Here is a 13,120-nt window from a genome sequence, read left to right on the forward strand (position 1 = left end):
TACACAAAAGTGCTCGAAATGTGTTCAAATATCACCCTGTACTACTTTTAAGAGTGAAAATGACGGTGTGTCACAAAATCTAAATGAAAAAAAAATCTAAATTTTTACACGGTAGCCCGTCCTGTAACTTCCAATAAAAAAAAAGTTGTTGCACTGTCTTCCCTGAGGCGAGCAAAAAAAAAAAAAAATTCCCTGTTTCCAAGTGCAACATTCGCTGAGTTATTTTAATTCAAAAATTGTTGGGAAGGTCGTTCGGAAAGAAACAACATATAAACATTCGGCCAACGCTTCTTTCCCTCGTTCATGTTGTTCTTTCCCAACTTTTAAAATCTCTCAGCGAATATTGCACGTAGAAAGTGCACATTTTTTTGTCTCTTCGCAGAAACAAGGGCAACAATTTTTCACTTGGAAGTTGGAAGACGGGGTAACTATGAAAATTTAGATTTTTTTATTTTACGACACACTGTATTTTCCCCTCTCGGAACCGGTACAGCGTGATTTCAAAACATATTTTGAGAATTTTTTTTTTTTTTTAAATGAGAACCATACGTCTCTACGACAAGCGGTTGATGAGATAGGGGCCGAAGCTCAATTAGGACATACAGGACATCCTGTATATATATATATATCACATACCTGTGGCCCAGGTATGAGGTTGCAAATAATGGTGGTAATGAATGAATTAGCTAAACTCAGGTCTTACTAATGGGTAGATAAGTGTAGGCTCGGACATTGATATCTTAGACTCCCAGTGATGCTTCAAGAATCTGCGAGCCGCGACGAACATTTTGAGAATAATTGGTATAAAAATCAGGAAAAAAAGAAAACACGTCGATCCACGGTCTCTCTGGTTAGATACTTTTTGAGGGCCGATTTGAGAGGAATTTGAAATGTTATGCCGTATCGACGCTTCTTGATGCAATTGGGAGGAAGCGGATTCACATGTTTTCAGTTATGGGACTTTCTGACAGCTAGAAATGCTACTGTAGAAGCATGCAGTCCAGGCACCAGAGCCGTCCTTACCAGACGCGGGGCGTAGTGCGATAATAACAGTGGGATCAAGGCGTCTTAATAATTTCGGCATTTATAAATTACTACAAAATATACAGGAATGTTTTAAAATATATACATATACAAAAAAAAAATTCAATGTAAATTAACAAAAAAAAATTTTTTGCTAATGAACTGAAGGAAATTTTAAGTTGATGAAAGAAACAAATCCAAACCAATTAAAATTAGGACCTAATGAAAATTGTCTAAGAAGTAATGAAAATTCAGAATCTATCAATTGAAAATATGAAAAAAAATAATTGACAGAGATAATTCCAGCACCCATGAAAATTCGAAATAACTGAAAAAGAAGCAAAACAGAATCAATTAAAATTCATAATTTATGAAAGAAATTATTAGTGCCCTAAGTGCGGGGTTCATTGCGACCGCACCTGTCGCACACTCCTAAGGGCAGCTCCGTCTGGTACGATTAGTTCTGTCCGCATTGTCCAGATGTGTTGGATTTAGGATCTCTCCGATGGGTACTATAAGTATTCTTTAGTGTTATTAAATCCTCTCGAAATTTGATCGGTCATGAGATAAATGTTAAAAAGCACAAACCCCTTCCTCTGTCTGTTAAACTATATTGTTGAATATTAAATTCCATTTCTAAACGCTAAATTCTATTACTAAATGCTATTTTTCAAATTTCTCTCATTCTCCAAAACTTCCACTTAAAGGAAGAAAACTTCGAGTTAGGGGGAAATATCAACACTAAACTACGAAAAAAAAGTTCAGGGGCGGAGTGAAAACTTCGACTAAAACAGATATTCGAGTTATCGGAGTTCGACTCATCTCGAATTGACTGTTTATAAAGAGCTCCAAAAAGTTCTGTTTGCTGAAGGCTCGAACTCATGAGGAACAGGCCCTATTTGAGATGTTATATTTGTCAAGTTACTGGATCAGCATTAAGTTTCATTCACGCAGGTTATTTCAGTTTGGAAATGATTGACTCTTTAACACGAAAAAACGAAAATATACTTTGACTCGGTAGATGATTGCTTACAAGAAGCACAACTTGTATGGAAGTTGTATGTCTTCGATACGCGTTTATGTAACAAAAAAAAGATATTTTTATTTTTCAAATGCATAACGGAAACTCAGAGATTTGTTCATTGGAAATTTCATCACATTTTCATCAAGAGACATTCGATGGGCCCGGTTCGAGACAATCCCGTTTAGCTTTGAGCAGGAACACTGCGTCGTTCAACCAATAGAAAGACTGGTTGAGGTCTCCCTCGCAAAGGTAAGGCAGTCTCGTCCAACGAACTACCTCCAAACCATTTTCTGGAAAGACGAGCGTCACGAGGCTGGTCACTTGTTCCTCGAACGTTTCACCGTGTACACATATTCTCTCGGCTGGTTGATGACCGTCATCTGTGCCTGGAAAAATTGAAATTCGAGATGATCGTAATTAATTAATTCACCCACCCCCATAAATACAGGGTGTCCCGTAAGTGCTAATGCGCCCTTTATCTCATCAATCGTCTGTCGTAGAAGTATAATTTCAATTTAGAAATGTGCTCAAAAGGCGTTCAAAAATTATCATTGCACCAGTTTTCAGAGTGAAAATACAGTGTGTGACAAAATAAAAAAAATCTAAATTTTTATAAGGTCCCCCGTCCTCTAACTTCCCTCTCTTGAGGCCCACAAAAAGAAATTCCAAGTTTCTAAGAGCAATATCCGAATTCAAAAATCGGAGAAAAGTTCAGGGAAAAACAATATAAATGAGGGAAAGGAGCGTTGTCCTTTAGATTTCACTGTTCTTTCATAACTTTTCTCCGATTTTTAAATTCAAATATCTTAGCGAATATTGCACATGGAAACATGATTTTTTTCTGTTGGCCTCAACTTTCCGATTGGATGTTAGAAGGGGGGGGGGGGGGCACCGTATAAAAATTTAGATTTTTTTTTTATTTTGTTACGCACTGTAGTTTCAGAACAGTGAAAATTTGTACATGGTGATTTTCGAACTCCTTTTGAGCATTTTTTAAATTGAAACTCTACCTCTACGACGGACGGTTGGTGAGATAAAGGCCGCATTAGCACTTACAGGACACCCTGTATAATACGTATGTGGTTTTTTTTTTTTTAGACTCAAAATGCTCATTAACTTCGTTCATTACCGCCATCACGTCAGAAACACACTCACCAGCCTCAACGTACTGACGCAAGGGTAACACCACAGCGACCACCAGTCGTCCGTTATCCGATTTCAGTTTGTGTCCCATCTGCCTGAGCATGGTCAGTGGTGAGTTACAGCGGTCGAGGACGTTAAGGCACGAGATGACGTCAAACAAATGAGGTTCTTTATCCTCGAGGGCCCACTCGTCGACTTCTAGCAATCTGGAAAGAAAACACATTTAATTTCGAGAAAACACGCCTTTCCCTTAACACGGGGGTTATAGGCAGAGATATACTAGAACTATAATGCGGTTTTTTTTTGGGGGGGGGGGGCTACAATTTACCAGATCATGGCTCACCGCTGTGCCTCGAAGAAGAGATATAAGCAGGTAAACGAGCGGGGCACATGATGATGCCAATACAAAAACACACACATAACATACGTATATTAGATCACTCGCATACATCTTTGATATTGAGCGGTATCTCCACTTAAAGCATAAAATAGTGGAAAGGAATAATTAGAAGGCATAATAAATTAAAAGCAAATAGGCCAAAGAAAAAAGCATTATAAAAATGAATTAAAGGCATAAGGAATATATTGGAAAAATTGAAAATCTTTTGTAGAAGAGGTTCAGAAATATTCTAAATAATTTTAGAGGCCTGGTCTGACTCCGGTGTGTAAACCAGTGTTCCCCCAACCATTTTGATATCACGAACCCCTCCCCTCCTCCTCCTTAGTGAAGGTCAATGCACCGCGGATGCTCTGTGGTTCCGGTGAATGCTACGCGAGTCCTCCTTGCCCCCAAGCGTGAGATGATCAATTTCGAAGGCCTGTCAGAAGATCAATTGTACCATTTTGTGTAATTTGCATATAGAAATTTATAACTAAATAAATAAAATTGCAATTTTACAGCACAAAATGTGTCTTTCGTTATGGTAGTTAGTTAATGAAAATAATATGGATACCCACCCCCGGGACCCGCGGACTACAGGTTGGAAAACACTGGTGTAGACCTTTGAGGGTTGTGAAAATCTTTTTTGCAAAAAGAAAGCATAACCCCCCCCCCCCCCCCCCCACACACACACACACAAGAAAGTTCAAGATGTTTGGTTTGTCACTCTTGAATATATGCTAAAAAATTTGAGGACACACTAAAATACCAGTTTCTTTCCCCTCAGTTCACGAATATTGACGTCTAAACCTCTGGGGCTGTAGTGCCATCTATCGACAGATTATAAAATACAATAGGGAAATTGGAACCGATTGTAGAACATCTGTTGCCATCTGATATTTAATAATTAAAAAAAACACATCTAGTATCATCGTTGAAAACTACATGGCAGTAAACCTCACATCAAAAGTATATTTTTCATACCATGAAACTATATTGGTCAACGCCGTACAGCTTTCGGGAGAAACTACCGTAAGTCAAGACCGACCATATTTACATCAGTAATGAAAATATTGGAAGATTTATTGATTATTTTGTACTCGTCGGTTATCTGGGTAAAAGTTGACACATGGGCGAATATACGGGGGGGGGGGGGGCAATGTCCCCCAGTGTCAAAGGTGGAGTCGACTGATCTATAATGTATATATGAATTGACATCATTATCGTGCCCCCCGAGACTTCCAAGTCTATGTCCGCCTATGCGTTGACAAATCCCACCCCCTCCCCCCCCCGCCGCAGTTGGTGCACACCCTAGGCTGAGATCTTTGGTGGGCCCCAGGCCACTTATCACGGTCCCACTATGATGAATTTATAGTGTGAAAAAAAAAAAATAGTGAGAATTTCTCTCGTCTCAGGCTCCCGCGCTGGAGCCCTGTCAGCCTTATTCTTGTAGGGAGCCATGCGTTTGATGTTGCATTTGACTTAGCGAGAAACATCTAGTGGGTTCAAATATGGCCCTCAGAATGGTGGGCTGATAGGGCTTCAGCCCGGGATGACCCTTATCATTTTTCGTTTTTTACATTATGGTATAAATTTACTATAGATCAGGGTTTCCCAAAGGATCTTATTGGTTCGTTCAGTTGGGGCGATGAGAGAAAACATTTTTGGAGGGGGGGGGGCTTCATAGTCTCCCAAACTTTTTGTTATGGAACAAAAAGTTTGGGAGACTATGCTGCAGAGCAGTGATTCTCAACCTTGCCCGGTCGCAAACATCACTAATAGTAAATAAATGGGGGAAAATGAAACGATAAATGACTCACGCCCGGCTTGACTGATGCGAGGGCCCGGTGGTGGGAAAAACATTGTTATAGAGGAACACCCGCCACACCATCAGATGTGAGGCTATGGGATCAACAGGGTTACTGTATTCGGAAACTGAGAAAGGAGGACGCCTGCACGTTTACTTAGTTACGTAGTTTTTCCTAATTTTCGCAATAGATGACGCCACTATTCTGATCAATAAAACCGGTAACAACGGGAATTTTGTTCCACCTGACGAAATTTTCAAATTTTCAGCAAAAAACCTGGGAATTTGGACTATTATTGCTCAATGCGCGTGTGTGTGTGTGTGTGTGTGGGGGGGGGGGTACTCAGAAATACTCATATCAATGGAGATATGTATGGTTTCAAAGAGGGGAAAAAATCCCCGAAACAGTAATAATAATTTCGTAAACAGGAAAAGGAGGACAAAAAAGGCGAATTTTCCGAAACGTAGGACGCTGAAATGCATGGCCCCCACATCCTGAAGCAGGGCCCCAAGGCTGGGATCTTTTACAGGCCCCCCTTCATGATGAATTTATAGCGTGAAAAAACAAAAAATGATTAAAATCCTCCCGGGCCCCAGGGCTGGAATCTTGTCAGTCCACCCCTTGTGGGGGGGGGGGGGTCATGCTGAAATCATGAAATGACATCAAAAAGGAGGACGTCCGGTGAACGTATTCAACAGCTACGATTGGACATAAAAAATAAAAACAATTATAAAAAATTTTGAAAAATTAATTTAAAAAATATTCAATAATTAAGCGAAATTCAGATTATAGATGTTGTAAGGCTGCCATCTAGCGTATTTCATTTGAACAACTAAAGTTTTATCTTATTATTTCTTTAAAAGTGGGCAGCACTAATGTAACAATCTGGGATTTCGACATGTAATTTTTTAACGTATATGTGTGTGTGACCTCTTTTTCCCTCAATAAATATTTAATGATTTTAAGTATTTCAAATAATAGAAACTTTTCTGATTATAATATTATTTTAAAGATTGAAAAAAAAACTATGTATGTATGTATGTGTGTGTGTGAAAATTCTTTTCATTATTCTTTTTATTTTATGGCTAAGATAAAAAATGAGGTTTTTTTTTTACACAGGGTTCCTTACAAAGAAAACACAGTGGAACCTCTCGGTAACGGACACTACTGGACCGAAGTTTTTGCCCGCTAATGGAGATTGCACCTTAGTCCAGTGAAACATCATTACAACGACACTAGATGTAACGACAAAAAAATCCCTCTACAACAATATTTTTTTCATATCTAGTTTGGAATCGCCTATTCTCTGATGTAAAACTCCTCTCGATACAACGATATCCTTTAACACGATGAATCCCTCTATAACATGATCCCTCTACAACAGATCATACGTCCCGTTTTTACGGGACACCAGCATACCCTTCGTTCCTGCTGTTATAAATATTGTTTGACGGTTATTTACGTAAATATTTTCAGGTTACATAGAGAAATCAAATCATGCAGAGCCGGAACCGCTGAAACTATAAATATAAAATTTAGTCGATACTTTTTATCATGTAAGGACTCAGTGAGAAGGGTTTTTTTTTCTCCAAATTCGAACCCTACGGGGGTCATAAGTGGGTTCGAAAGTAACACAGAAATCATGATGAGCCGATACCGCTGAAGCTGTAATTATGAAATTTGGTTAGTAGTTTTAGTTTATAATGTAGAGACTCAGTAAAAAAAGGGATATTTCAAAATTCAACATCTAAGGGGGGGGGGGGGGTTCACTGAGTCCAAACAGCAGAAGCTATAAATATGAAATTTGGTGAGTATTGTATTTTATAATACAGAGAATCACTAGGACGGGATTTCAAAAATTTAACCTGCAACAGGGTGCAAATGTTATATGGGGAAAATCATTGCAGAACAATTTTCAGATGACCAATCCACGCAAGCTCCCCCCCCCCCTCCCCAGTTGCAGCCCTGCTAACAGCATTGGAATTTTGCACCTTTAAAAATGTATATGAAATTGCCTCAAAGCTACTTTTTTATGCAGAACACAAAACTGTCGGGCAGTAAACTACTTTATAGGGACAAAATAAGTTTTTGAAGTTATACAAATACATAATCCATAACAGATAAAATGCCCAACACACGGTGGCTGAGAAAATTTTGGAGATTTTATTCATCAACTAATCTCTCATAATGTTTCGCTGAGAATCAACATTCATAAAGATGTGCATTTATTGGGAGAAAAACAACGCCAGTTCGAAAAAGATGCCAACAACAGCATAAATTAAGCGGTGCCGGTTAATAATATGCGTCCTCTCGATATAACGATAACCTCTCTACAACGATATGTTTTCTTGGTTCACAGAATAACGTTATATCGAGGTTTCGCTGTATATGTATATATATACAGCTAATATCAATACTTCAGAATAAGTTTACTTTTTTTTTTATAATAATATTATAAGTAAATATTATATTTTTGAAGGTTCATTTCAGCTCAATCACTTTTTTTTATAATTTTCCAAATTAATATTGCTCATAATATTTTCATAACATTGTTTTTCTTCCAGAGTTGGGAATTAATAGTGAATCGATAGAGATATTTGTGATATAGTATTTTGCAAATATCAACCGGTTTATTGCATATATATATGCATGAGGATATTGTTTTGTAAATGAATATGCACTAAGAAAGAGAAAGTATGCATTTTAAAAACACATCCACTTTTTTTTACACGGTTTTTTTTATGCACATTTTCTCATTTTTCGCACATATATCGAAATCTTTAACCTTTTCAGGATTTTTAGTGCATATTTCGAGGGTATTTATGCATATTTTGGCATTTTTAAGTGCCTATTTTCATATTTTTAGAGAATATTTCGCCACTTCTTTTAGTACAGATAATCCGGGCTCTAGTAATCACATGCAGTAATTTAAATTCTTATACTAGTACGTTATTTAATATGAAAACAATCAATGTAAATTTTTGTCCAAATTTTTTACAAATGTTGATTTCAATTTCGAAAAAAAAAATATTACTTGTATCCCTTGGAAGAAAGGATCTTTCTCATAACGGGTGATATTTCAGTGACGTAAACATCGGAAAAATATTCAGCCATGAACGAAGTCACGTGCCCATCACCGGCGCCGATATCCAACAAAGTCGTGGAATTCTCGATGTTGACGTCGAACATCGAGTGGAATTGAGATTTCGAAAAAACAAACATCGAGCCGCGACCGAGCAACCTATAAACACGAGAAAAGAAATTAAGTTTTCTAATTAATATTACAGGGTTTTCACAAATGAATGAATCTATGGGCGATTTACTACCTAGTGAGTTGTGCCGGAAAAAAAAATTACAATAAAAATAACTGTCGTCTTACCCTTTCAGAAACGAGCATTCATTGGAATTTTTAAAATGTTTTGCATTTTTGTTACTCAAAAAAATGCATAAAAAACCTAAATATCAACAAATATTTATATTTTAAAATTTATTTTTCAAATTTCCAGTTGTTTTTGTGAAGAAATAATTCATTTCGTTCAAATTTTTTCAGCCTAGATAATGCAGGGTATGTTCATCTTCACAAATTTTTTTCATGGAATTTTATTATTGCTAAATTTTATGTAATAAACCACACTTTTCCGAAGCCACTTTCTCCCGGAAGCTTTAAAAAGTTCAACTTTGAGTGCTACCCTTTGATGAAAGATCCCGAAGCTCATATTCACCATATTTCTAACTCAAAACTTACACACTCTTCTTCAAGTCAGGGCTTTACTCCCTGAGGTCGAAAGAAAAAAATTCTACAGTGCGGAAAAAAACAACCCCACACATTTGCGGCACCAGGGTCTGAAAGGGTTAACTGGTAACTAAACGAGGCTTGGGTCGAAAGCTCCAAAAAGGTTTTCATGAAGGAATTTTCGTTTTAAATTTCGAATTTTTATTAAATTTTTGCTGTTTTCTCCAACATGTCATTCCCATTTTGCGTTTTTTCCATTGAAAGTAAATTTTTGCAGCATGGGTAAAAAAATGAAAAGAGGCCAAAAAACCGAACTCGTCAAGGTGGCCTTGATTAGAATCACATTTTTTTCACTGAGACGACCCCCCAGCTCGTTGGATATTGACCCTTAGAGAACTCGGAATTTTTCAATTTGTCACTAATTGGAATATTAAAGAGATGTTGTAGTCATGTAGGAGGTTTGTATTGTGCTTCGTGGGCTACAACTGAGGGCTAAAAGGACCACGTTTCTCTCACGAATACATCCAGTGGCCAAAAAATTTGAAACACCCTGCTACTCACCACTAATATCGTGTGGGACCTCGTGGGGTTTTGATGACAACAGATATTCTTCTAGGCATGGACAAGTTGCTGAAACCATCGAGGAGGAATATTTGCCCAAGCTAACGAAATGTGCAGCTCTTAATTCCCTCAGATTATAAGGTGGTGTTTCGGATATTTTAACATAAGTTTCAATCCTACAAATACTCTATTGGGTTTCAATCGTGTGACTGAGAGAGCCGGTGAAGCAGTTGAAACTCTGAATCATGTTCCACTTGTTAAGATCTTTCATCCAGAGCCACATAACTAGGATTTTTTTAGGCCCGAGGCAAACATGATTCAGCCGCAGCACAACTTTAAAACTCGATAATTCTACAACGGTGTTCTTTGTACCCACCTAAAATTCCAGCCCCCCTAAATTTTACCGAACGGCGCAACTGCCACTCTCTAGTTGAAGCCCTGTTTTATCAAACTGTTTTATAATCCCGGCCTGACCGAACACTTATTGATTACATTTTTCAAGTTTTATAAAAGAACGTTTATAAAATTTCTGCAATGTATTACCGGCCTGACAATCGGTGATTGATTATGCATTATTAACCGGATTTAACAAACTCACCGTAACGCCAAAATTATACTATAAAAGTTTTGTAAAAGTTCTTTTATAAAGCTTATCCATTACATTCGAGCAAATGCAACCGATAAAATTATTGGTTGCTTTTGTAAAGTTTTGTAAAATAATTTTTAAAAAACTTTTATAGCGTAATACCGGCTTTTTAATGTAATGTGCACTTTTGTAGTATAATGTCGCTTTAGAGAGAATGTAACGAATAGGCTCATTGGTTATTTATTGAAGTTTTGCATAAGATCATTTATCAAACTTTTAAAGTGTAATCCCGTCCTGAGGTCGGAATTAGCCTACACTCTAAAGTTCTTTCCTAAAACTTGAAAAATTCAAACCAATAAATTTATCTGTTACATTCAAACAAATGGAACAGATGAAATTATTGGTCGCATTTGTCATGTTTCATAAAAGAATTTTTATTAAACTTTATTGTGTAATTCTCGGCTTTACGTGCAATAATCACTCTAGAATTCGAAGCACCCTTCTCTCTCTCTCTCTCTCGTATCACGCAGAATAGTGCTGTCATCTTTCGGCAAAAGTTCATACCATGCTTCTATGTAGTTATAAAATTATACAGAAGATGGCGTTACATCAACAACTATTGCATGTGTCTGGAGAAAACGTTCTCCGAACGAATCTTTTTAAATTTATTGAAAAAAGCAACAAAAAAGATAGTTTTTCCTTCTCCTCCATTCAAACACGTATCACAGCAAAAAATTGAAAGGTATTTTTTCATGTCCATCATATGGAATAAATATATCTTCTTCAAATAATTATCTTTCTATAGTTATTAATTATTTTTAACTATTAATTATCTCATTCTTTAATTACTACTCTAAACATAATGTAATATAATATTAGTAATTTCTTACATTCGATTATATATTATTATATTTAATTGTTTTTCCTGTATAGCGAAAATGATTTCGAACCCTGTTATATAAAGCAAGTTCTCTTACAACAACCTCGGAATAAAACGAATGCATAAAATGAAATGAATGAAATTGGACTCCCGTCCAATTTCTCGTACATAAAAATGTTGCTTTCCGGTTACAACAATCCACTGAAATCATTAAAATCGGATACAACGAACTTTATTGATGTCTTTGATTAAATCTTCTCGCATTTTCCAAAACACTTTCCTATTTCTAACCAGAGTACATTATGAACAATATCTAAACGGAGATATTTAATGCTTTGAAGTATTAAAAGTTGAATTTTTTAGTGATCAATTTTTCTTGTCAAATCACACTCCTGAAATTCACGAGAATAAATGTATATAGATCATTTAAATTACCGTAATTTTCCGCGTACAGTTCGCATATGCCAATTTCGTTGCTTTTAAGAAAAACTATCATCGTATGGTCCGCTGCAGCGTATAATCCGCATGCAAAAATTTCATTCACCAATAATTGATATTTTATAAGAAATAAAAGAGGTTGTGGGTCACATCTTGCATAAAAAGTTTCGATTTTTCTACTCACAGAGAGCTATATACGCTATCTATAAATCTTTAAAATACTATTATTTTTTTGCAAATTTGTTTCGAAAAAATATTAATGCATATTTAAAACCTCTCAGAACAAAAGAAAGCCGTAAAAATAAGACACAGTGCCATATAATTCACACTATTTTACAGTTTGAATCCGACCTATTCTGCCAAACGAAAGGGGGTGATAGACGAGCCAAAATGGATCATATATATATATACAGTCTAGTATAGTCTACGAATAATACACAGGAAGATATGACATATTCATTCTAGAGCACGGGTGACAATCTTGTGGCTTTTCTGAGCTATGCCAGAAGACAGTGTTTCAGGCTTACGATGTTAGGGCCACATCGGAAAAATAAAAATTCTTTTCTTTTTTGTGGGGGGCACTGAAAACTAAAAACAGCCGATAAGAGGCCTTACCGTATTTACTCGCATATATGACGAGGGTTTTATTCAATTATCACTGCTTTAAAAACCTAGGTCATCCTATATACGCATGCGAATATCTGAACAAAAAATTTCATTAAAAGACGAAATTTAAGAAGCAACTCCAGAACTAATGATAATTTTGACTGATTGAATATGATAATTTTGGATTCATTGGAAATTCAATATTGATGAAAACAAGAAGTAAAAATAACCGAAAATTGATGAGAATAAAGCAATTGGAAACTGATGAGAGAAATAGTTCTAGAATTTAATGAAAATTTAGAATGTATGAAAGACAATTTTCAGAATTTTTGAAAGATTTCAATACTTTTGAGGCTCCCCGTATGAAACGGGAACCTGGGCCAGGGATCCAGACAATGGCGCCCGATTTCGGAGTGCTCAGCACCCACAGTATTTTGTAACATCATTCTGAGCACACATCCCAGAATTCATTCAGAAATCCCATATATACAATACGACCCACTGCATTTACGTCGTCGCGACCGTAAAATATTATGCTATTATCTGTGAATAAACGTAATAAGAATTTGAATTAATAGAACTAGTTTACTTTATTTTGATCTCTAAAATCATACCTAGTCTTATACGCGAGTAAATATGGTTTTTAGTAAAAAAAATAACAACGAAGAAGCTGTTCACTTATCTATTTGGTGTTGCAAAAGACAAGTGAAATTTACCCCAAACGATATTAAAATATAAAAAAAAATTATTAAAATTAGTTGTTGGGCCACTTTGTTCTGAACCATGCGACCCACGGTATCTCATTTGAACATCCACAGTTCTAAGAGAAGCGGCTTACTGGTTCGACACATCCCCGTTGTACAAGGATATCTGTAATCTAAAAAAAGACACAACAATGACGCAAGAGAGATGCTTTTCTACCAGCTTATAGAACACCTA

General features: G+C 36.4%; 1 protein-coding gene across 3 annotated transcripts in view; it reads right to left on the bottom strand.

Moving 5' to 3' along the window:
• Positions 1-1,388: 1,388 nt before the first annotated feature.
• LOC149089889 (protein-L-histidine N-pros-methyltransferase) overlaps positions 1,389-13,120 on the bottom strand; it is a 272,960-nt gene continuing 261,228 nt past the window's right edge. For 2 of the 3 annotated variants that reach the window (XM_089254835.1, XM_089254991.1), the window contains exons 4-6: positions 8,412-8,618; positions 3,203-3,396; positions 1,389-2,433 (exon numbers count right to left, since the gene is read on the bottom strand). In XM_089254835.1, coding sequence (XP_089110961.1) covers positions 2,189-2,433; positions 3,203-3,396; positions 8,412-8,618 — 646 coding nt within the window. In that variant the 3' untranslated portion in view covers positions 1,389-2,188. The remainder of the gene's footprint in view (positions 2,434-3,202; positions 3,397-8,411; positions 8,619-13,120) is intronic. The other variant, XM_089254910.1, reaches the window with a different exon arrangement.

Source organism: Pholcus phalangioides, unplaced genomic scaffold (assembly GCF_987345545.1).
Source record: "Pholcus phalangioides strain wild (caught in Gottingen) unplaced genomic scaffold, Ppha-v1.0 ptg000001l_1, whole genome shotgun sequence".
Lineage (NCBI taxonomy): Eukaryota > Metazoa > Arthropoda > Arachnida > Araneae > Pholcidae > Pholcus > Pholcus phalangioides.